The sequence below is a fragment of the Betta splendens genome, chromosome 2 (genome assembly GCF_900634795.4).
Source record: "Betta splendens chromosome 2, fBetSpl5.4, whole genome shotgun sequence".
Lineage (NCBI taxonomy): Eukaryota > Metazoa > Chordata > Actinopteri > Anabantiformes > Osphronemidae > Betta > Betta splendens.
In genome coordinates this window covers 10,332,691-10,357,151 of record NC_040882.2, presented here as the reverse complement: position 1 = coordinate 10,357,151, position 24,461 = coordinate 10,332,691, and the positions used below count along the sequence as shown (strand labels likewise).

At 45.1% G+C, this 24,461-nt stretch overlaps 1 protein-coding gene and 2 long non-coding RNA genes across 3 annotated transcripts in view; 1 reads left to right on the top strand and 2 right to left on the bottom strand.

Moving 5' to 3' along the window:
• Positions 1-2,607: 2,607 nt before the first annotated feature.
• Positions 2,608-12,083, bottom strand: LOC121202601 (potassium voltage-gated channel subfamily H member 7). The gene is made up of 3 exons (XM_041072946.2): positions 11,634-12,083; positions 10,583-10,813; positions 2,608-7,881 (listed from the first exon to the last, which is right to left on the bottom strand). Exons 1-3 carry the CDS (start codon positions 11,707-11,709, stop codon positions 7,718-7,720), a joined length of 471 nt encoding a protein of 156 aa, XP_040928880.2. The 5' UTR covers positions 11,710-12,083; the 3' UTR covers positions 2,608-7,717.
• Positions 12,084-12,566: 483 nt separating this feature from the next.
• LOC121202603 (uncharacterized) lies at positions 12,567-15,142 on the top strand. Its single transcript, XR_005898365.2, has 2 exons — positions 12,567-12,698; positions 12,884-15,142. It is a non-coding gene; the product is annotated as an uncharacterized LOC121202603 (long non-coding RNA).
• Positions 13,634-24,461, bottom strand: part of LOC121202602 (uncharacterized) — a 37,634-nt gene continuing 26,806 nt past the window's right edge. Inside the window, exons 6-7 of the long non-coding RNA XR_005898363.1 lie at positions 13,876-13,982; positions 13,634-13,705 (exon numbers count right to left, since the gene is read on the bottom strand). This is a non-coding gene — a long non-coding RNA (uncharacterized LOC121202602). The remainder of the gene's footprint in view (positions 13,706-13,875; positions 13,983-24,461) is intronic.

Sequence of the window (24,461 nt, the reverse complement as noted above, 5' to 3'; positions counted from 1 at the left end):
TCAGTTAGTGAGGATGAAATGTGTGTGGTCGAGCCGAACAGTGAATGTGGGATTTGTGAACGCAGATAGTGCTCCTCGACTGCCCTCTGTGTGTGTGTGTGTGTGTGTGTGTGTGTGTGTGTGTGCGCTTGTGAACTGCAGCTAGGTGTGTAATGTGAGTGACACTGATGTGAGCTCAGCCTCTTGCAGGACGAAGCCGTTGGTCGGTTACGGAGACATCTCCTGCCTTCGTCCTGATCTCCGACCCTCTGGTCGCCAACGACGACTGTTGTCAGATCAACTTGTTCGAGTCAGACTCTGACCCGGGATCCACATGTCAGCAAATCTGAATCACTGCTGCTCTGCTATTGTCCCCCATTGGACTTTACAACCCAGGCCGAGGAAAACAGGATCAGAAACCGGTGAATGAAAAGTTTGCTGTAACAAGTGGCTGTGATGTAGAGTGCTGTCGATCCAAAACACAGGGAAGTCATTTGTTGTAGGGTTAAAACGTAACAGCACTGGGTGCAGCTGAATATGACAGCTTACCTTTCAAAGGGAGAAGCATGCTCGGGAAACGTGATCCCGTCCCCTTCTCCCCCAGGAACACAGTTGTACCGTACTAAGAGCCGTTTAACTGGGATGCCAGCGCTCTAATCCAGGAGGGAGAGTGACAACATCATCAGTGCTGTCGCTGAGGCCCAACAGTTGCACGGACTGGAAACAAAAGGTCACGTGAAACCAGTGAAGGAGCAGCCAATCAGTCTATGCACGTGTCCCCAACAACATGCGTTCAGGTTACTGTTCTGATGTACAGTAGCTCATATCCTTAACACAACATTACTGTGTATGAAAAGAGGATTTGGACGCAGCCTTAAGGAACAGAATGCTAGAGAAATAACAAGAGGAGCCTGCGAGGCTTTGGGCACCATGTGCAGTCACAGCTAAAGGTTATCTGGGAGATCATGTTGGGTGATGGATGGCTCTGTGGACTGTCACACGGCAAGCTGTGAGCGGTGTCATAAACACACGCTTTATCATTATGAATGGGGAGTAAAACACAACCCTGACAGATGGTGCTGCAAACAAGATATCACCAAGTGAAGTGACTCGGACGCGTCTGAAAAGAAGTCGCTTCTAACAAAGCTGTCACCGTTTGGAGACAGAAAGCGCGGCCATGTTTTTAAGTTTCTGAGAGATTAGTGTTTTACGGAGGGACTATTTGTTACAAAAGGGAGAGTGCTTTCTTGTTTTGTCTGTTTCATATTTCATACTGATAGAGTAGCAGCATTCCCACCTTGAGGGGGAGGCGGGCGGGAGCAGGGGACATCTTGGAGGCATCGACGTGTAACACTGCAGCATTTACTGGAAAAGGTGTCAGGATTCAGGAGAGAAAACCCAGAGCTGTCAACGCTCTGTAACCAACAAGTACACGCTTCAAATTAAATCCACTCAAATGGGAATTATTACGATGTATTAGGCAGTTACGCAGCACAGCGGTACCCTATCATTATATGGGGGGGCTTGACCTGAAGCTGTGAATGTTTTGGATCACTGACATAAAAAGAAAAGCTCTGATGATTCGATTTGTTCATTCAAGTACATACAGTAAAGGAAACTGCAGTATCCAAGTAAAGGCAGGCAGACGTGTGGCTATAAGAGCTTCATTTAGCTGAACATCGCTGCATCTGCTGAGCAGGTTCATCCAGTGAACTGGACTGCGTCTCGCTCTCTCTCTCTCTGGGCCTCGGTGGGGACGAGCGCGGGACCCGGACGGACAAAGGCAAACACGGAGCCTCAGAGAAATGTCAGATCGCTGCGCTCCTGCGCCTGGATAACGCGGAGCCGTCCAGTTCTGTCGGGCGTCTGGCCGGCCGTGATGCAACAGGCCAGGGGCCGCAGGCCGGCCCCCTCACTCACTGGGTTTATTAAGTCACCGTCCATCAAAACGGCTTCACAGAAAAGTTGATCCCCGCATGGCACTTAGTGCTCGCTCTCAAGACAAACAAGCCGATTCGTGAACATGGGCAAATTTACTTAGAATATGCAACAATAAGACGCGGTTGATTTGAATCAATGAAATGCAGCAAGGAATGAGCTTAAAATCACAGTATATAGTTAAAAAACACCAAATGGCCCCTTACAAAGCCAGGGGAAGGTCCAAGATTACATAGGAAATAATTAAAACTTCCATGATATTGTTGCAGAAAATAAACCATCACATGAATGAACATAAACAGGGCGCGCAATGAATGAATGAGGACGACAGAAAGGGAAACGAACGCTCATTCACAGACATGTAATCTGTGAATGGGAGCAAAGCCGGGATCATGGTCTGGAATCTCATAAGCCCGACGGAGGGGCTAAGTCTGCGTGCCCATCAATAAACCTTTTGACTTCACTTCGCTGCCAGGCGCTTTAATGCCGCGTAAACCGTCGTCATGTTGGGCTCATTGTTCGCCGGGTGGCGGCGAGCTGTGGTGGGCGGGTGAGACATGGGGGAGGGGGCGCCGCAGAGCGAGGTGTTGAGCCAGACCAGGTTGGGGGAGGGAGCTGTGTGTCTGCGCTAATACCATCAAATAATGGCTGTGTCTGCAGCGACGGGGGAGGAGGGGCTTCGGGGGGGGGGGGGGGGGGGGGGGGGGGGATCCTTGGATTCGACATCAATGACCTACATTTATTCACTGGCACGGTGCCTGCAAACCCACGGTGGAGATATAAGCTGGTGTATACGGCTGACGCTGGCAGTCTTACAACATTTTACAAGGTATCAGACACTTACATGGAGGTGAGACCCCTGATGAATACACAACTATAAAACTGCCATCTCATTAGTAAAATATCTCTCACAATAACATGGCGCTGCGTTGTCATTAATATTGCTAACATGCTTTTTAGTGTTTGAGCATATTAGCAGCGCCGGCTAATAAAACCAGGATAATTGTAACAAAATAACTCTTAAACAGCTGTTATAAAGAGAACTTATTCTATCAGGTTTGGACAAACAACACTAAAAGTCACTGATAATGAACAAAGTGCTGAGCTGCGGCGTAAATAAAGGTGATGCAGAGAGCTGATGTTCGGTTACTCCAGCTGTGCACACCTGTACGTCAGGAGAGGAAGCATTTTGTGAGACATTTTTTTAGGATCTTTTTAGGATCTATTGCATTATGGTTCAAGACTTCACACAGTAGGAGTTAGTCACCAAGTCATGCTCCACCGTATATGAAATGCTGGGAGTGTCTGAGATGTGAACTCATTATGACTTTACACCAGCATCACAAAGTTCATTTTCCGGCGTTAGTCGCACTCGGCGAATGGACGAGATGCGTTCGATGCCGGTACCAGGACCGCGTGACCCAGTCCCACTTGTTCGCTGTGTTCCCCCGGCTTTGAACCCCTCCGGCACATAACGCCAGGACGAATCCGAGCGCGAATCAGTGGTTGCCAGGACAACACTATGCTGTACAACACAGCAACGCTTGTTATGGGGAACGGAGCGGCGTGGAAAAGGACGTGTCAGACGGGAGGAAATTGACCTAAACCAATCAAACGCTACAGAACGGAGGTGCGTTCAAATGGGACTGCCAGAGCACAGCAGGGGGCACGATCTGCTTTGAAAACACCACAATCTATAACGGCAGCGGCCGAGGAGCGCAACCGCAAATCGGCTTTTCTTGTAAGCGGGCGATCTGTAATGTGCGAGCCGCTCCTTGTTGCTGGAAGCCTGGGGGGAGTCGTTGAACAGACTCGTTATAAATGAGATCCACTGCGAGGCACGGAAGAGGAAATCGAAGCCTTTGCTACAACACAAATCTGTCAGTGTCACTTTAGGTCAAGAAAGGGGAGGGGGCTCGGTCCGCAGCTTTCTCTGGGGCTCGGGAGACCTCAAGTTGAACCAATTCATGAATCTTCATTTGTGTGATCCTTTATGATTTGCTCTAGACGTTACCGGCACCGCAGTATTTTAGAGTCACTTTACTTGGACCTAAAGAGGGAACCCACTTTGCAGAGAGTTAGATGGAGGATGCTGGAGACAGAGGCGGGGCCACGTGACTGAAGCCAATCAACCGTACCTTCATCTACTCTCTATTTAGCATTTAACTTGTGTTGCATTCAGGTGCCTGTTGTCTCGCCTCCCTTCTGTTTTTGTTGCTCTGCTTTGCCCCGTCCTTCGCCTGCTCTGGTCTCTCACAGATATGAGCTGGTCAATGCAATGCTTTCAAATGCAGCTCAACCTGAGAACATGAGGGGTGACTGCAGGGGAAATGGGATAAAGGCTTATCTTGTTTGCACAGTGGTGGATCTACAAGAATTGTTTTTTTGTTTTTTTTTTTAACATAAATGGCTTCCATTCCAGAGTCGCACCATCGGATTCAGGCTGCTCCAGGCAAATCATCAGTCATCGTGTCCAGCTTGGTGCGAGGCTGCAGGGCCCCACTGACTAGTCACTCGTTACTCTCCAATGTAGTTGCATTAGCAGCGTCGACACTGGAGAAATAACATCCATCATAGACACTCCTTAAATAGTTTCCATTGGCATGTCTGCATTTCGCTCTGCAAGTATGGCATACGCAATATCTTCACTTCTCCAGGTCAAGTTCATACAGTATAGGAGCTCAAATAACTCAATTCAAGACCACAACCAAGACATCACTGACTCAGTATTTAATTTGAGTTTTAATTTAAGTTTTTTATACAAGTTTACCATCAAGCATTTTGTGTTTTCAAATCTTTAGTGATACACAATCTAAGGTTTGTAGATGTTACAAAAGGCTAGAAAACCAATCTCTGCACATCTCTGAAGTAACAAAGCAACTTTTATCTGTTTCTAGTTCAATGCTTCATTTAATTTGCTATTTTCAAATGAGAGCTTTTACTGTGCACTGAGCCCATGGATTTCTTAATACACCAAGGACCAGGCGAGCTCTTTAGTATGGAGAGGTTCAGTCTGAATCATTGGACGGAGAGGCAGACAGAGCTGCTCGGTAAATATGTTCTGCGCTCGTCAGAGCCGTTTGTTTTTACTCCGATTTCCGAAGCCATCATTAAGAGGGGAAGATTTAAAAGCTTAATCTCTAACTTGCACATTTTATTTTGCAAGACTGAGTGCATTCATTAGCACATTAAAGGCTGCAGGCTAACAATCGCTGTCTGAACTGTTGCACTTGGTGAGTACGGTGCAGTGTTCAATCTTAAATCTTAAACAGATGACCTAAGGGCTCAATTATTTGTTTTGATGGCAAAGCATTTATAGTAAGTGATGCTGAATGAGAACAGTATGTTACTCACACTGTAGTAAATGCTGCTGGGAAAGTTGAACTTTAACAAGAGTATTACTGTACATTAAGGATTGCACATACTGATATGATACGGTTTATATATTATCTCAGGGCCCCTATATGTGATATATAGAATATGTTTGATGTGTTACGACCCTCATCTGTCATCTCACCTGGCTGTCGTTCGATTCAAAGACAGCTTCTAATATCAGGGTCCAGACATATACACAGTAAACCAGCAGCTACTGTCCGTGAAACCCCAGTTGACTTCACACAGAGCAAGTCATTAGACCCCTTTGGGTTACCAGACATCTATGAAAGTTATGCAAACATACGTATTATGTAGGGAGCTGGGGCTCCGTCATTGTAAATGTAGCTCTGATTCATTTATTTCAAACAGTCGCCTTTCCCTCGTCCCCTGCCTTAAAACGCACCTCACACATTAAGCCCACACACACCACGTCACGCATAATGAACACTGTCCTCTCTTCTCAGACAGACTCCGTTTTGTTTCTTACCATTAGTTAAGAATGTAAACAAAGACCGAAATGCACAAATAAGTGGGATGATCGTGCGCTTGTCTTTCCTGGTGGAAACCAAGGATGTGTAGAGGCACAGTTTAGATAATACATCATGGAAGAACTTAGACACAGTTCAGCCTTAAGCTACAAAGAAATGAAAAATGGCTTTCAAAATCCGAATCGCTGTATTTATTCAGCTGAAAAATCACATCTGTCAACACAACACGACGATGCTGTGAAGGCAGCATAAAGTAGCGCTGGAGGAAACCGCAGGTGGTGGCCTTTAACAAAAAACAAAATGACACTAAAGTCGAAAGTACTGAACTGAATATTTAGTCCGGACTTTTAGAGCATCTAAATGTCAAGCAGCTTCAATAAACTTCTGCCACGTTAACAACAGCTGCTTCGCTGCTATAGGTCACAGAGATAAGCCCAAATACTGAGTGGTTCAGCAGAGGCCGAATCATAAAGCGCTAACAATGTGCCCGGGGTTGTGCTGACGAGCACAGTCTTCCTCGCGGACCGTGAAGGAGAGTTTATGCAGACCCGGGGTCATGGGATTTAAAAAAAGAAGATTGCCTCGCAGAAATCTCTACGGTCGCCACGAGAGGAGCAATCATCTCTGCACAATGACATTTCCTCTAACATCCCGGTACAGGAGACAGCAGAGATACAGGCTGAGAGCTGTGTGCTGGATACCAAGGGCCACTGAAGAAGTCCCATCTAAAATATAATTGTTTTTTAAACGGCTACAACCTCAAATCATTCATTTTAATGTTTTTTTAATCTAAACCTAAAATCTCTCACATTGACCTGGTTTTTATTAGAGCATTGTTTCAGCTGAGACACTATTCCTGGAGAAATATTGAGCACTGCTTCACGCTGATTTATTTCTTGTCCTTTAGCTCAATGCTGCACTTTATAAAATGTCCCATTAAGACATCAAGATAGTCGTTTTCCCCTGAAAGAAGCAGTTCGAAGCTGTAAGGTGTCCAGCGTCTGCATGGTATCTGGCCTCAGACAAGTGTGGCTGATCAGACGGGGAGGTTTGAAGCGAGCGATCTTCTCAGCTGAGATGATGAAGCTCTGCGGTCTAATGTGTGCACCGCAACACACAGTGAAGCTGGGAGGACGGCCTCCTTGGAAGTAGAATACAGCAGCCTGAGGATGAACATGCTCTACTGGGCCTGCGTTGTTATGGAGCATATATTAATGTGTTAACATTTAAGGTCCTTGGCGATGGTGGTACCAGAGCTCCATAGCTGTCATTGCAGTGCTGCAGACGGGAATTACCAGCGCTATTGTCTTGAAGCTGTTCATCTCCAGCCTGTTGTGACTGTTAGCTGTAGCACTTGTCTGTATGCAGAGGCATCTGAATCCTCAATGAGGCCAAAGACTCATTCAAATGTACAGTAAGGAGGTGTGGTTCATAGCGTTCAGAGAGACGAGGAGGGGGCGGCCTCCTGTCTGTCTGGAAGCTCTGACGGAAAAGACAGAAGGGCCTAAATGTGGTTTAGGCCCTTGTTTAGGTGGTTTAGGTGCTACAAACCTGAGTTGGTGTGAAGCAGCTCTGGTGTTTAAGCTTAAAACCAAAAAACGGATCCCTGTTTCTTTGGATGCTGGAGGACGGAACGTAGGGAGCAAGTATGGATTTTATGGAGGCAGAATGACACTGAAAGACCTTGAACTCGGGGGTCATTAAAAAAGGTTTTATCATTAACTTTTGTGGTGTTTTTTATTTAGCAACCAGAATTTGAGTTTGCTTTGAACGTCTGTGCAGCGCTGCAGTTACTGAATGTGACGCGAGGACAAAGGCTGAACTCCTTTTGGAGAACCATGCCTATAGCGACGGCTCTGTCCCCACAGTGAAGCCTGCTCTTGACCCCGGCAGCAACAGGGCAGTGAGTAGCCTGAAGGGATGAGGGATCACTCCTCTCATGCTCTGCAGATCTGAGACCTGAGACCGCGGTGATGTCTCACCTTAACCATCCAAAGCAAACCCCAAGACAGCGCTAGAATGGTTCTGACCGTCCTTGAGTGGAGGGACCTGAAGATGACAGATCCCAGATAGCTCCATCCAGTCTGACGCAGGCCGAAGACTGAAATTACATTTGCAAAACATTAAAGTGTCCAGGGAGTGAGGGAAAGTTTTTTCAAAGCTACTGCACTACGATTTGAAGAAGAAAGACTTGAGTCTTTTCTATGATTTAAAATTACAGAAGCAAAGTGCACCAAAGGATCGTGTACACTGTGAATATAAGTACATTTGTTTAGAAGGGCAGCTCGCCTCGTTGAAATAGGTGTACGACCTTCCCTGGAGAAGATCTGAGTCAGGTGAAGGGAAAACACGGGGGTAATTAGAGGCACAGGATACAGAATAATAATGAAGCATTTTGCCCTGCTGCAGGGTCCGACAGTCAGGAGCCCCGCACTGCTTTCTATCCAAGTCTCCTGTGGGCCAGCCGGTGGAGGGAGGGTGTTCGGCAGCCATTGATTTTCTTCCTCCCGTGCACCGGTTTTGAAGATCAATGCAACATGAAGGTATTTGTGTCCTCATTAATGCTGTTTGCTCAGCGGATCAATGCAAACTGAAGCCCTGGCTCGGCTCGGCTGATGATGATGCGGGCCCAGAGAGGCACCGGGCTTGTTTGGGTCAAGAGCGAAGTGCTTACTAATCATAAACATGGAAATGCTCCGATGTGTGTAAATATCCTGCATTCAACTTTACTTACTGCCCTAATTGTAAGATGTCTCACAGGCTTTCATTGGTTAATTAGTTCAACAAACATTCCCAGAGGCTTCCTACATAAAACTATAATAACAGTAAACACTATTGATGATCTATTCAATTTTTTTATGTACCCCCACACAAATTTGCACCCTTAACTTTTATCTCTGCAATATTCTGCTGAGTTTATATCTACAAGAAAAATATTAACTCAAATTTCTAAGATCAGAGCCACTACTAAACTAAATATATGGTACATAAATAAATACTGTGGAAGATGTTAGGAAACATAAAACCACAAATCAAAGCACCAGGACCTCATTTAGCACTGACCAGCACAACTACATGGAGCTTTTATTGAGACACAGACTCTTATTGCTGTTTCTGCTGGCAGGTCAAAGTTCAGAGGAAACAATATCACCAAGGGCTGTGGGTGACACTGACAGCCTCACGGGGCACGGTGTAAGGCCACACCACTCCACTCAAAACACAGCCTGACATCACCGCTCTAACTCATCGCCTCCAGCAATTTTCTGAAACTCGATCTCACTCCTCCGACCCCACGCGTTTCTGAAGTGCCTCTATGAGATGTCCACAATTAAATCTGTCACAAGCCGGTCTGGGTTTTCTGTACCTGCCTGAGTACAGTACAAACTGAAGACACGCATTCACGAGTTCTTCTTAATAACCACACAAAGTTTCTATCACATTAACTCAATGACGGATTATTATCTGCAAGAAAAAACATCCACTGCACGAGATAAACTGTAACCACAGCTCAGAAGTTTTGACATCATTTACCCGTTACATCAACTAGTCAGTGATGGTTATTTTTAAATGCTTACATTCAAACGCTGCACATTCAAACGTGCTACAACTGTCAATATGGTCTTAAAATACACAGCAGCAGAGTCAGGGCCACATCATTCAGTTGAAGTCAAAACTGAATCAACATGATGAAAGGCAAAAGTTTTTGTCTGAGGACAAAATATCAGCTGTATCGAGCATACCAATAAAAACAAATAAACTGTGTATTATTACTTAGGATAGCAACTGTATTGGAGTTTGAATCCTGCTGTAGGAGCCGTTCCTCCTCCAGCGAGTGTGAGAGAGTCTGCCAGTCTGAAAACCGGTAGCTGGTGTCGTCAGAATCGTACACTGCGTTCCCACAGATGGCGGCTTGAACTCGCCTCATCGCTGCATCCCCCCCACACCGGCCGGCCACCGCTCAGACACAACAGCATTTTGGTGCAGCACATCCACTTCTGAGGACAATCGGCAGCTCAGTCATCGCACACACACACGCGCACAAACACGCACACACACGCACAAACACACACACACACACACGCACACACACACACACACACACACACACACACACACACACACACACACACACACACACACACACACGCTGCCAAGCGACGCCTCGATCTGAACGCAGTTTAGGCATGTAAATACATTCTCCAAGCTGCTGCACAGAGGAACATCAGGTCTGCTACAGTACGGTAAAACGCTTACATCAGGAAACGCGAGGGAAGCGAACAAACGCTGGGTGACACGTCTGGACAGAGTGCTGCACCGCAGAGATGCTATTTTCTGTGGATGACGGGAGCGGAGGCAGAGCAACCGCACGCTTCACTGTCTTCACATTAGTCTTAAGGGAAGTGCGCTACATCCTTCCCAGGGTGCCCTCCTCAGCGCAGGCTAATGAACATCTTTCCCAGCCACCCAGCGCCCGCATCACTTCAAAACTGGACTTGGTAGCAAAGGAGACCTTCGCAGCTGCTCCCCCTCCCCCCCTCAGGGCTCTAAATGGGTGCACTCAGAGATTTGCGGCTGCAAAATGCTCCAGATAAGGCCAAGTCAGAACTAAAAATTACCCACTGTGTACCGAGGGCGCGAGGCAGTGGAAAAGTCACCTACTGTACAGCGGCTCACTGCCGTGGCTGCAAACCGACACAAGCACCCAGTGTTTCACAGTGGTCGTGGACCAGGACTAATGGTCCACACAGACAGACAGACAGGCAGCCCAATGAGGCTTTGCGCGGAGCCGCGGCCGCACTCACCGTCTTTGCGGTGGTAGGTTATCTCCACCTTGCGCTCCTCCGAGCCCAGCAGGGCCTGGGCCACCTGGGCCACGGCGTGCCGGCTGGTGAACTGGCCGTGCAGGAAGTCGCACGTGCACGGCCTCTGCATGACGTCCGGCCGCGAGAAGCCCGTCATCTCGCAGAAGCCATCGTTGCAGTAGATGATAGCGCAGTTCTGCACGCGGGCGTTCGCTATGATGAATTTCTTGTCTGCGCCGGTTCAGATGTTGGGGAAGAAAAAGAGAGAGAAGGAGGAGAATGTCTGATTATTCATGGGCAGATTATCGCACAAACAAATCAGTTTAGCGTGGTGAATCACGTCTTAATAAAGACGCACACACTTTCAGACAACACATTAGAAGGAATGTGGAAAAATGATAAATTGGAGGCTGTTGAAATGGTTTTAAATTGGATTATTCTCCATTACATCCCTATTATAGCTGCTTTATTCTTCAGAGGGGCTGTAGGAATGAAAAACGTAAAACTTCATAATCTCACACTGGATTAAATTAAACCTGTTCAAATCAGGTCTTTACGAAAGCATGATTCTATTCGCAGGAACAGAATGTGATGGAAAAAAAGCGGTCCTCTTGTTTACAACAGCAAACCCAGATTTATGGCAGCAGGCATTAACACAGCGCCGATAATAATGTGTAACATACACAAACGCATGCTTTTTGTGGGTGGGTTTTTATCGAAGCATTGGATTCTTTAATCCGCGTTTCTCATACGCAACTGCAATTGCCACTGCAGCGGGAGCGCGAGAGGCGAGAGGCACTCCTGCGCTTCACAACTACCAACCCGGCCAGCTGCTGCCAAGGTAGCGGCATAATCAGCCCATAATCAGCACCACGCATCTCCAGTCCATGCCAGTGACTGGGAAGTGGGATGAGTCGAGATCAGCCCGTCTGCGTCGCACGCCGTGGCGTTACAAAAGAAGGCCCATTAGGCGACTAACAACAATTTTGCAGCAGGACGGACACAAAAGGCGAGCGGCAAAACCGCGCAGGACGCCGGCGGAGCTACTCACTCTGTCCCTCGAATTTACGGATAATTACTCCCAGAAATGTGTTCTGTGGCGCAACATGACCCCTCCGGACCGGCATGGTTCCCCTCCAGGAAGAAGAAGGTGGCAGAAATCTCCGGCCGCCCGAGTCAGCGCGCGCCGGTCCCCTGAAACGCGTCGGTCAAGTTTCGGCAGGTGACGAGCGCAGCCGGATGGGCTCCACGTTTCCCCGGTTTCTTTGTCACCAGTCAGTCATCCTCGCAGGAAAAACCTCCCCCTCGGCCGCTTCCTCGCGCTTCCCCCCGTCTTTGCCTTATTTCAACTCCGACGCGCCCCCCGCTGAGCGCATCGCCGAGGCTCCCCTGCGCTCCTCGCCGACGTGAAGCTGGGATCAACGGAGGAGTCGCTGAGCCGCAGTTGAACCAACATCTCACCGTCGCTCCTCGAAAGCTCCGTGCGCAAGTGTGGCGGCGCGCGAGCGGGCGCGCGCGCGCGCGCGCCAAGGCGTGCGTGCGGGGGGTGTCCATTGTTGTGAAGGGAAGACGGATGGTCCGCGAGGCCAATAGCTGAGAGGCTGACACCTACACTGCGAGGAGAAATAGCCACATGGATGCGCAGACAAAGCGGCGGACGCAGCGGATTACGGCAGTCTGCGGTGCCGGTTGTTAGCGCTTAATTAACATAAAACTACTATTGATACATTTTAAACCTTTCACCATTTCCGCCTAAACCTTTTGTCAGACTGTTGCCGCCTTTATTCCAGCTGTCAGCTCACGCTGCTTTCACTTCAGAGGCGGATGATGCGCAACTGCTGCTCAATTCGACGTAAAAGCCACAAATCACGGCGGAGACGATTTAAGTGATGAGCTACACCCGAGTCACGAGCCCGGCGGCGCGCGCAGGTGCAGCGCGTGCGGAGGGGCTCGGCCGTAGCTGGAGCGGCTCGGAGCAGGAGGCGCTGGCCATGGTGCTGCCCGGGATCTGGAACTCCCCGCTGCTGGATGCTCTCCCCTACTGTAGATCTGAAGGAGTCAGGGGAAAGGTCGCACAGAGTAGTACCAGTCCCCGTCCAAGTGAAATATAGTGACAGTAAGAACAGTCATTCTCATCTAAAGTGACACATATACCGCTTTTAAAATGTATTATTTCATTTTCAAGCCGTTGTACTGATATTCCTAAATTAAACTTTAGTACAAAGTTGTAATATACTCCCCAAACTGCTTATTTATAGATACATGTACCTATTGGGACAGTCATTGTTTTTGTTTCTGCAGTGCACTGGATCATTTAACAAAGCGAAACGTGTTGCTCATGGGAACTTCAGCAGAACATGAAGCATTAACTGCAGGCGTTCGCCGGCCAACAGAGACTTGGAATCACAATCCTGTAACCGATTTAAAAACCACGGCAGGTGATCTGGAGCGGAGATTTGAACATTTTATTCCGCTGTTCATCCCTCGCTCGCTCCACTTTTCCCGTTGGATTCAATTCATTTTCCCCTCCGCGCTCTCAGAGAGGCAAACGCAAACAAACACACGCCCAGAATGTAGCGGAACATGTGTCCAGGCTCCCGCTCCATCTGGTCCATTGAGAAAACCGTTCCTCACACAGCAGCGGGGGGTGTGAGAGGGGAAGCGAATGCAGCACAAACCGTCCTGAAACACTGACCACACTGGATTTCACTTTGGTTTCCAACACACAATTATTCACCAAGAGTAATGTCCAAAAACAATAAAAAGTAAATCCATTCTACTGACTGCGCTGGAGCAGTAGAAGGTAGTCGTACTCACATTAAGGGGAGTGACAACATTAATTAATTGTGTTTTAGCTCATAATCTGCTCAGTGAACGGACATCTGGTAGCGGAAAAAGCTGTTTTAACAGAGAGGGAGAGAACAGACTAAATACTGAGCTCTGATCAAAATCAATACTGAGCAGCAGCGCAAGAATGTCTACAGTTAATACATGTAGAGTATGTTTTAGGACAACAGGAAACATATGAGGGTGGATTGGGTTTGAGTATACCTTCAAACACAGGCCAGCTGGCTGGGGAGCGGACATGAACACTGTGTGCTGTGCAAACAAGGCAAAGGAAACCTATTTGGAAGACAAAAGGATTAGTTTAGATACTGTGAACTGTGTTGATTAAAAGTAAATAGGAAAACTAGTTGTCATACGTAATTTGTTTGCACTAAAGCAACAAAAAATGTCTAAAATGTTTTGCTATGCTGTGTGACAGCCAACATATTGGTGTAGTGGAACCAGACATGCGTTGTGCTGCAGGGACAGGTCTCCGCGTTCCTGGAAGCAGCCAGCGCCGTTTACTCCTCGAATGTCTCTAGCCGCATGCACCTGATGAGGAAGCTCCGTGGTTCTGTGGGAAATGACAGCTATGAATGTATAAACTGTATTTATGTCCCATTTATCTGGAACATCACTTACTGTGTTTGTCTAAAGCCCTATGAATCACAGTAAAGAGTAGGAAATCAAGCATTTTTTTCCTAAAATACTGCTGAAGGTGTAATGATTAATTAAACTGAAATTAAACAAGGCAAAGTGGAATATAGGACTCAGTGACAATCACAGGGGAATTCTTAGGGCCTGGGGGCTTGAGAATATTTCATAAGCACTTCAGGATTTGCTTTGTTTAGGTCCAAGGAAGTGATCATTTTATTGTACTAAAATATTAAGATCCCCTGCCTCCTGGGATATATTAACTGTCATGTGACTGTCCAGCAGTTTTATGGTCAAATAAATTGATCCTATTACAGCTATATGTAGCATTTATAAATATGTAATAGTACAGATTTATTTACTTTGCTGTACAGTATATTGTATATACTGAATGCGTCCTACGCATTCGGAGCAAATTCAACAAATCGGCTCATCAGCTGGTTGCTCTCGTCAGACCATTTCTGGGCCAGTGCTTGGCTAGATGCTACTGTACGTGCCAAAGCGGCCGCACTCACGGTTTCCTAGCACAACACTGACCACAGCTTCACCCCGCCTTGGCTGGATTGCCTTCCTCCCATAGCACATCATGTGCCATGTGTTCCCCAGATAAGTGCAACACACACAAGTCATCCACATAAGACCAGGCCGCCCTCTTCAAATGCATGTGCTTCTGATCATGCCCACACTTTCTGAGGAGAGCAGGGGTCAGTGACTATGACTGGACTGTAGATTTGCAGCCCCCAAGGTGATGCACTGTGTATTATGACTTTCTATCACAACAGTATTAGGTTTCTCAGCAATATGAGCCAGCCCTCACTTCCCAAATGCAACAGTGAGCTTCGGCCGCCCTGTCTCTGAAGAGATAGTTCTATTCACCTCACCTTCATGGGTCAGAATGTAATGGTCTGTGTACTTCTGTAGTCAATAAAAAGTCACAGATATTAACTTGGCATAAAAAGCAGATTAACTTTGTTCTGCAACGGAATCGTAATACTGTAAGTAGTGTTGAAGCTATTTTAATTTGCTAAAAAATCTTGTCTTTTTCCTGTGCCTGGCACAATAAAGTTTGTCTCTAGCAAATGTCTCTGTTTGAGGAAGGATGTTACGGTCTTGCTTTCGTCACGGGCACAGTCAGGCTCAAAAGGATGGAGCTGAAATAGCCCCCGTATCATTAGAGCTGAAACAGCAGGTGAATTATTACAACTCTGCCCTGTGGGATCATCATCATCATTATGATGTACTGGAGAAAGTAAAATGGGTATTACACTAAAGTGTAACCTTGCCCTGGGCCTTGCTAATTAGTCGTACTAATAACAAACAATGCAAGTTGTGGCCTGTGAGCAAAAAAGTTCAGATTTAGCATTGCAGAGATGCAGCGTGACACCGTGAATGCAGTGATACAGAAGTGAGCAGAGAGCCTGTCCTTCAACCTGAGTGCAGGCCCTCTTGATAGCAGACATCCATCTTCCTAAAGCGTACAGCAGGAACAAACACCGAAATCCCAGCAGTTCCTGAAATGTTCAGTCAAATGAGTCCACTTCCCTCGTTAATCAATAGGGAAACACGCAATTCCCCTCCTCTGAGAGTGCTTAATCATTTAAAATTGGCTTTGTCGTGAATTTAGGGATGCCGTCTGCTGTCAAACAGGCCCCATCCACTTTATGTGACGCAGGATTTAAAGGTTATGGCCTACAAAGGGTTTATTCTCCAGCTTTTGTGAGCGTAAAAAAGCTAACATGGTTAATTATGTGGGCCGCCAACAACCCAGCAGTGATTTCCCCTGGTGGTTGTAAAGGATCTCTATTACTACGAGGCATTTTCTCTGACCTCAGCCCATGAGAGAGCCTCCGCATACTGTAGCCTGTGCAGCAATCATTAAATAAACCCAGCACAGCCTAATCCACTCAACATCAGCTCATTCATGACTGCAGAGAGGAACAGGTCATATGTGTGATTTCTTTTTTATGAACATGTATCTGGTTCCGACTGGCACATGTGGATCTCCCTGTATTGCAAAGCATTGCATAACAGGAAATATTTGGAAAAGGCAACTAGAATAAAGAAGCCTTTAGAAGCTACAGAATAATGTTTGTGACGCTTGACATCTTCATATGCTACAGTAATATTAGTCAACTTCCACGAGCCTTATGCAAAAGTCACTGGTACTGTATGTAATCAGAAATCCAAAGCTGAAATGTTTAGATGTTGATTTACAAGCAGAGATAATGTAAAAGAATTGCAGCATAGATCATTCCAAATTCAGTCAATCCAAATAAAAAATGTCCACAACATAGTGGTTTTACAGCCAAGGTCAGGAATCACCACAATGGATGGTGTATGTGCTTTTGGTAGAATAATGGTCTGTGGTTTTGTACCAATCCATAATAACAAAAATAATAGTTTAACTGGATAAGTAATAAATCTTCCCCATCTGAGCCCCAGATGAGATGCCATGATATGACCAGCGGTTTATCCTCAGAGCATGGTGGAGCCCTTTGACCATCTGATAAATTAGCTTTACACAAAGTATAATCAATAAACACACAACCTGATAGTGATGCTTGAGAAAAGGACAGCAGCCTCAGAAGGATTCATCCTCTGTGCACCATGGATAACAAAATTCCATGGCAGCCACTACAGGTGGACTAAGACATGATAATGACACATAAACAACATTGATGATGAGAATAATACTGCTACTGATGCTGTACTGGTGATCAAGAAGCAAAACTGGCAATGACACAGACACTGACTGAAGTGTGACGTTAGTGGTGGCAAGCATTACTCTGACATCATGATAATTATGACCAATGGTGGTCTTTGTGATGACAGACAGACAGACACAGTACCTGTTATCAGCAGCATCACTGCGGAAACACTGTCCATTCTTATATCAGAGTTTGTTTCAGACAAAAGAAAGTTCCCTCCACGTCTTTAACCTCCTTGCTGCTGCTAGGAGTGTTTCTGAATAGAGAATATCCCTCCGTAAGCCTGACTCTATCATCTCCGTTGGTCCGTTCATTTATAGCTTAATCTGTTCAGTTTGTGGAGCAATTTAGATTGGGCAGTCAGGCCTTGCCCCCTAATCCAGGGATCACTCCAAGGCGAATAGCTGCCTGAATCCAGGAATGACCCTCCTGGCCTTTCTATTCTCTCACCCTTTATTTTTGCTCATTCTTGCAGTTTGTCCTTGATCACTGCTCTGACAAAAGCCAGGAAAAGCTAATAGGAAATATAAAAAAAGTCCAAATGAATAAATAAGAAGAAGTTATTGTCTTATTGCTTCCACTGTAGTCGCACATCAGCCTATCTTCCCAGACGTTTTCCCTGACGGCCCCTTTCACAGATAAATGTCTCACCTTTCCCCATCTGCTGTCTTCCTATCTATTGGGACCGGCGCAACCCGGCTCTCGGTTCATGGGAAATAAGCGCCAGGGACACAGTGTTGGCGTGTCAACGATAACCCACGTGTCACTCTGAGATACCGCCGGCGGCTCCCTGTAAACCCGTGGCTTTGTCTTCTGTCAGTGTCGCCATCACAGCTAAACGCCTGTGACTGCACAGCTCATCGCCAAAGACAAGTGTCATCCCACAGACGTATCACCCTGCACATGTCCCCGTCTCTTGGTTAGTCCACTCGAGGTGCCAAATTGGAGTTGCTGTGACTCAGGGTGGTGCGTATGTATCTGTCGGCGTGTGTAATCGTGTTGCTGTATTGTGACAACGGTGTCTTTGTGTATTGGAGGAGGCCATTTTTGTAAAGTGAGGTCATTTCAGTCCGTTATCACTTCATGGGACATGGGACTAGACCAGATTAAATTGTCTTTGGAGCAGAAAAATGCTACCAAATTTCCTACTGAACACTGCACTGCGCCCAGGAGGCCACTACCACTACCTGAGTTATGACTAGGTTCTGGCATTTTAACACACAGAATATTATGTGGATGCAGATATGAAACATAGGGAGAGTGCACTACACTCTTAAAATATCTCTTACTCTCTAATTACTGATCGTAAATTAACTCATGGTACCCAGAGGTTGAATCCTAATAACCCATCATCATATCATGGCTATACTGTACAGTATTGCTGGATGTTTTTCCTTACCTGTCTCTTTAATACCTGTTGATTTACTTGTTAAATAATGCATTAATAACTGTAGGAATCATTTTACATTTGCAGAATGTATGTTTGAATGTCAGATTTGCTGTATTGCATTGAATCAGACTGCACAGGTGTCCCTAATAAAGTGGCCAACGAGTGCATATGAGTGCCCAGCAACGCTGAACGTTCAACAGTAAGTGTAGATGCATTTGTCATCTGTATTAACTCACATTACCATGACATCTCAGACTAGATCTGAGATCAGTGACAACAGTCCCTATCACTGAAGGCAAAAGCGCAGCAGCCGTGTTTCTACATTTAGCTTCTCCTGCACTAAAAGCGCTCCTGCTGAGACACCTCCCTACACATCTTTGTCACGTTAAATTACAGCTGCTATGCTCCAGTGTTACACAGCTTCTCGCTCTGTTCTCCTCACACGCAGCATGAATGGTAAACACCTGAGATCCGCAAGCCATCGCACACCTATGAGTGTAATTAAATGAGCCAGTGATTGCCGTTACAGATGGTGACAATTGCATCTATTCGCGAGAGCGGCTGGATGTTACCCAGTGACACAATCACATGGTAGCAGAGATTACATGAGTCATCTTCTGGGAACAGTGGTGATGAGGCATTTGAGTCTAAGATAATAATAATATGGGAACTAAGTCTTAGTAAAATATCACTCGCTTGGCGAGAAAACCACTTGGAACATCATTAAGATTCAAATATTGCCGGCTTTCGGCACGACTAAACAAGAATAAGGTCATCAATGTGTAACTGTTATGCGGAGTCACTGCAGTAACCAGTCTGAGCTCTGGCACCATTTTCTCTCTTAAACCCACTTTGGAAACAATTATTAAAATTAAATGTTAACACCCTGGTGCTGAAAATAGACGTGAGATATGCAACAAACTATTCAGGGCTGACCCTGGAACATTAGAGAATATTATGTTACTGCATATACTCCGTTCAGCTGATATTATACACAAACAAGATTAGAGCAAAATTATTATGCGCCGTGATTAGTGTTGACAGAGCACACAGAGCCTGTAGTATTTTTAGACTTTGTTTACCTATTGAGTGACTTGCTATCTGGTAATCCTTTGTTTTTCTCTGGTGATTTGCATGTAGTCCAGTAGCTGGTAAAAATCTAGCCTATTTATAGCTATTAGGATAACAGTGGAGTGTGCACCAGAAGCTTAGGTTCTGTCATTTTCACAGTGGAACATTCACATTTATTATTAAGTCAAGCCACCGTGGTCATGGTTAACATCCCATTTAAATCTAAAAGTGTTGCTTAGTGACACATAGACCTGTGCTGGGTCAGAATCAGAGGGATTACATTTTAATTCATTTATATAAGTCTGAGTCACAGAAGGCCTTGATATCACCTCTCTACATTAAGATGCATTAAAGCATAATGATATGCAGAATATCACACGATCAACGCAGTTTTAATTCATCTAAGAACTTTAAGTGTGCATCTGTTGGGTACCTACCTCAGCTTTTTTAGAAAGCAATCACATGTAAAAGAAATAACCAGCAAACATAAATCACACAGGTTACGCATGTTACCGGGAACAATTTACTCCAATTGACACACACAAGGAGAAAACCACAGTGCCACAGCAAGGACTAAGCCTAAATTTACAGTAGGAGAGGAAGATGCTGCTACTGTACGTTCTCCGCAACATCTTCTGTGTGTAAGACAGAAATGGCAGAAGATATTAAAATATTTGTTGTGTAGCTCTATAAATATATACTGTATGACCAGTATAACACATTAAAATCACACCTTCAATCTGAGTACAAAGAAAAGCAAAGCTGCTTTTTACTTTTAGAAACTGCCTCGTTTCCTTTCTTCACACCGTTTCTGTCATGCAATATATATGCAGATATATGTGTATAAGAAACTAGAGCACAGCCAGCAGCTGATGTAATGTAAATTAGCATATTTTGAAACTTTATGCTACTGGCTCAAGGTGCAGCTTAAACAGTCAGGAGAGGTACAGCACCATCCTGCTCACATCTCTTGGACAAGACAGGAATAATTTGAGTTAGTGGAATAAATAACAGCGGAAAACAAACAAAGAGGAAGTTAATGAATAACAAATTAATACAATTTAATACTGTGCTTCTCGTTATCACTGGACACTGTTTACACTATATGTTTGACCATCATCCACAGCAGGCTGTATCTACGCTTCAGTAGCATCTTCATGTCTCCATGTTTTTAAATGTACAGTATGTTCCTCCACATGGTGTAAACAGGGAACTGAATGTCCTCCATGTGTGTATGTTTATCTGCGTGCGTCTGCGTGCGTTTAGATGGCCTAACTATGAAGCAGTCGTTCCTCTGGAGACCCTGACTTCCTGTACCGTGCCTCCAACTCTCCTGTTCATTAATGTACAGTTGTCAAAACTTCTGGCAACACTTCAGCCAACGAAAGTCATCCTTCCACCCCCCCCCCCCACCCCCCACTCTCCTCCAGTCTGTCTCTCACTTGCTTGCTCTCATTCTATGCCAGCTCCAGCCGGTCTTAGGGATCAGGAGCCAGGGTTGCCGTGGCAACTTGTCCTATCCCTATCACCGGATGGATCAAGCCTGAATTGTGTTTCCCGACAACTCCAACTCCCCACAACACACGCACAAAAGAGACACATGAGACAACCCCTCTCTTAGGCTTCTACAGCAGCATTTCTTGTGCTTAATTCAAATCATCTGTTATATTTTCTCTTTCTCTCCCCTCCCTTCTTTATCTGTCTCTGTAGTTTGCAGCTATACAGGTTGGGAAGCTGGTGTCTTGTGTGGCAGCGAGAGCCACATGAAACAGGTTTTTACCAGTGGCTTGTTTAAGTGGAGCTGTAGGGTGAGGCCTGATGCTCTGTGGGATTTCCCACTATGGCTCCTCAAGTGAAAATGCATTAGTGTGGAGTCAGTGGGTAGAAAGGCTCATGATCTCCAGGGAAGAATTGAATGTCTGCACCTGTCAAAGCTTTAAAGACAGGAAAGATGGAAACGGATGTTTGCATTAGGACACGTAGCAGATAATTGTTTTAGACAGTTGTGAAGAGAAGAACTGCTGTAGGGGCTGAAAAAAACTCTCCCTGGGTCAATCTAACCTCAGTCACAGACCAGTCACAGACCAACTGCCAGACAGTGACTGTATCTAATTCCATTAGCTACACAGAAACTGCAGGGATGCAAGCCGATATTAGGGTTTAGCGTGCTATGTACCAACATCTAATTAACACTAAATGCCAGCAAATATATTTTTCTGAGTAAAGGTATAAAACAAATTAGAAATGGGAAAACATGATGATGGCATTAAGGAAGTCAATATCATTAATGTTTACATTTTCTGGTAATTTAATCTCCAGATGTATGTGACTGAAATCTTTGGCCCACCTATAGCAAAAGAGAGTTACAGGATCACTGATATTAGTAGGATTCACCCTGCAAGTAAAAAAGCCGTGTACAGTGGACAGAACTACTGTGTGGGGTCCCTCGTGTATCATTAGAAATAATAATGTGAAAACCATGATGGCAATAAGAAAGAATTTGTACTTTGTACTATAAATAGATTACATTCTCTGAGGTCTATGAGTGTTTGAGCCTTCTGTCAACTAGGCTGTACAGTACATACACTAAGGCTGGATGTACTGTAGGTCCTGGACCAACGGACCAACACTGCTACCCCACCAAACCTCTTTCTTGCCTCCCGGGAAAATAGTCTACTCAGAGACTGAATGGATTTGACATTGTCCAATGTCTTTAAGTACAACTGAGGTTTGCCACCTGCTCTCCAAAAAATGTGGTCCTTTCTTCCTCCAGAGCGGCACAGCCAAGTTTCAAAGTAGGCGCAGCTCTCGGATGATCAAAGGCCAGTGAGAAGTTGCCAGGTGATATTATTCATTTGCACATGAATGTACTTGCTACAGCACACAGCCTCCAGAGGACAGTCAGGGCCACACTGAGTATTAAAAGGACTGTGATCACTGCATCACTTTAGATTAGGCATGACAGCACTGCAAGTGTACGTGCGCTGGCAACAGCCGCAACAATTTACCAACACAGGCTTTCGGAGTCAACACATTGCTCCCCACAGTCCAGATAAAACAGCAAAATTTGTGTCTGGTCGCTCCCAACAAATCACTTGGGCTTCAGTAGTTGCTAAATCTAGAAACACTACACTGGCTAAGAAAAATATTTGAAACACCCAATCTGAAAATGCACATTGCTTACATATCCCCATCGACCCAACCTAATATCTTGACAGAGCAATCCATTTATGAGATGTCATACAAGGTGAGGATGCCCACCAATCAATCTGCCTTATTGATTTATGGCTAATGACATCGGGAGATTAGTAAAAAGCTCCTACATTTAGCTTATTGACACGCTCTATCGAGTGACAGATCGCTGGCTGAGGATCATTTTCTAGGATAGTAAAACTACCCCAAGATAATTGATAGTATGGAGGCCTAAATATAGAATGTAACAGAATTCCACCAGGATGTTTACTGTATGGCCACTGAACATCTCGTTAAAATGCGATCAAGGGCACGGTGTAGTGTTTGAAGGTATCCAAAAACAGAAGGGTGACACGAGTGTGTCCTTCACCTGAATGACCTGGCAACTATCAACTATCTGCACCGGTCTGACCTCAGAGTAAAGACACAGACTGCGTTCAAGGTCCACACAACATATCATTTCATACTGAAAATCACCTCTCGCTAGTGGCTCATGAATGTCAGTGCACCTGTAAACTTAGTAGCAGATATAAATGTCAACGTTGGGCAGTTCTCACTTACTATTACTGATAATGTCAACAATCAGATATTTCTCGCCTCCATCCGTACCTGCACAGGGCAACACCACCATTAGCCTTATGGACATAGCAGACTCCAGAATCTGGCATTACAGTTAGACGGGCCTAGAAATGTCCAGTACACATCTGTACACATCTGTCTCGGTTGATTACAGATGTGTTTGTATAACTCTGCATATGGTTCGATCCTCTGCTATGCTAATCATTAACTAGCCTGTCTGGAACTCAGGGGCTTCCGAACAGGGACACACATTTAAAAGGGAGGGAAAAAATGTAAGAAAATCTAATTTGTAATTATATGAACGGTCAGTGTGAGTGTTATTTACATATTTATTATATGAATGTATTTATACGTGGCTATTTAATTAGTTTCAGTTTCAAAGCTTCTTTACAGTCATTAATGTGATTCTAAATACCTCCTGAATCTGGCAGGGGGCACCAACAGCTATTTTTGATGAGGGGCCTCTTAGCTCTCAAGTTCTGCCCCTGGACAGTTTATCAGTTTTAATATCAAGACCTTGGCAACAAAAAGAGAATGCTTGTTTTCCAAAATATATAATTTCCTCAGTGAGAAAAAATGTCTAAATATAACTTAGTAATTAATACTTCAATTTACTCTTCTTAGTTCATATTGTACTGTAAGCGTTACTTAAACAAGTGGAAAATCATCCATTAATCTGTAACCAAAGACATTCACGCCAATTCTTAGTTTACTCAAGTTATATTGATGTAATTAATTAGAGCTGTCAACAGCTGACCGTGTGTTGCCATCAGAGCACCTCTTACGGCGTCAGTGTAAAAGGACCCCATGTTTCAGCTGCTGCCTATCGAGGGCAGGGGAAACTATAGAAGTGTCCTATAAACTCAGACAATGACTGCTGCTGCACCCGCAGGATTCAGTTTCTCTTATAGGGCACCTCCAAAAGCAGCTGGCCTCATTAGACTCTATGATGTAAGGCGGGTTGTCACCTGGACAAAAGACCAGATCATTTCCTACAACTGGGGCTGTTAACATCCTTTTGTCTACAAAACTAAAATTCAATGGTGCAGGTAAAGTATTAATTCTAAAGCTTAGTAACAAAATTACATTGTATAAAACATGGCTCATATGATTTAATAAGTGTATATCGCCCTCTGTTGGTAATATTATTTAAACACACAAGAGATTGTACTGAAAGAACATGTTCTCCTAACAAATAATAATACACCTCAAATATTCAGCTTCAAACCCCTGTTTATTGGCCAAAACAATGAGTCCAAACTGCAGCAATGTTTTAGATTTATTCTCTATTACACTCAATTACACCATGTAGGCCTACATGGGGCCAAACTTGCCTTCACACAACATTGTTTTTGATGGTTTAATTTGGAGTATTCAGGTACTATTTAGTATCCATTAGTAGTAGTAGTAATACACTCTGAAGTCTCAAGCACGTTAAGCTTACCAATATCTACCTCCA

Bases quoted from the DNA above. Each gene is read 5' to 3' on its own strand.
- LOC121202601 (XM_041072946.2), bottom strand. From the start codon at position 11,709: ATGCCGGTCCGGAGGGGTCATGTTGCGCCACAGAACACATTTCTGGGA. The intron at 10,814-11,633 runs GTGAGTAGCTCC...GAACCGGCGCAG, and splicing joins CCGTAAATTCGAGGGACAGA to ACAAGAAATTCATCATAGCG. The intron at 7,882-10,582 runs GTGAGTGCGGCC...ATGTAATTTCAG, and splicing joins AACCTACCACCGCAAAGACG to TCTTCGGCCTGCGTCAGACT.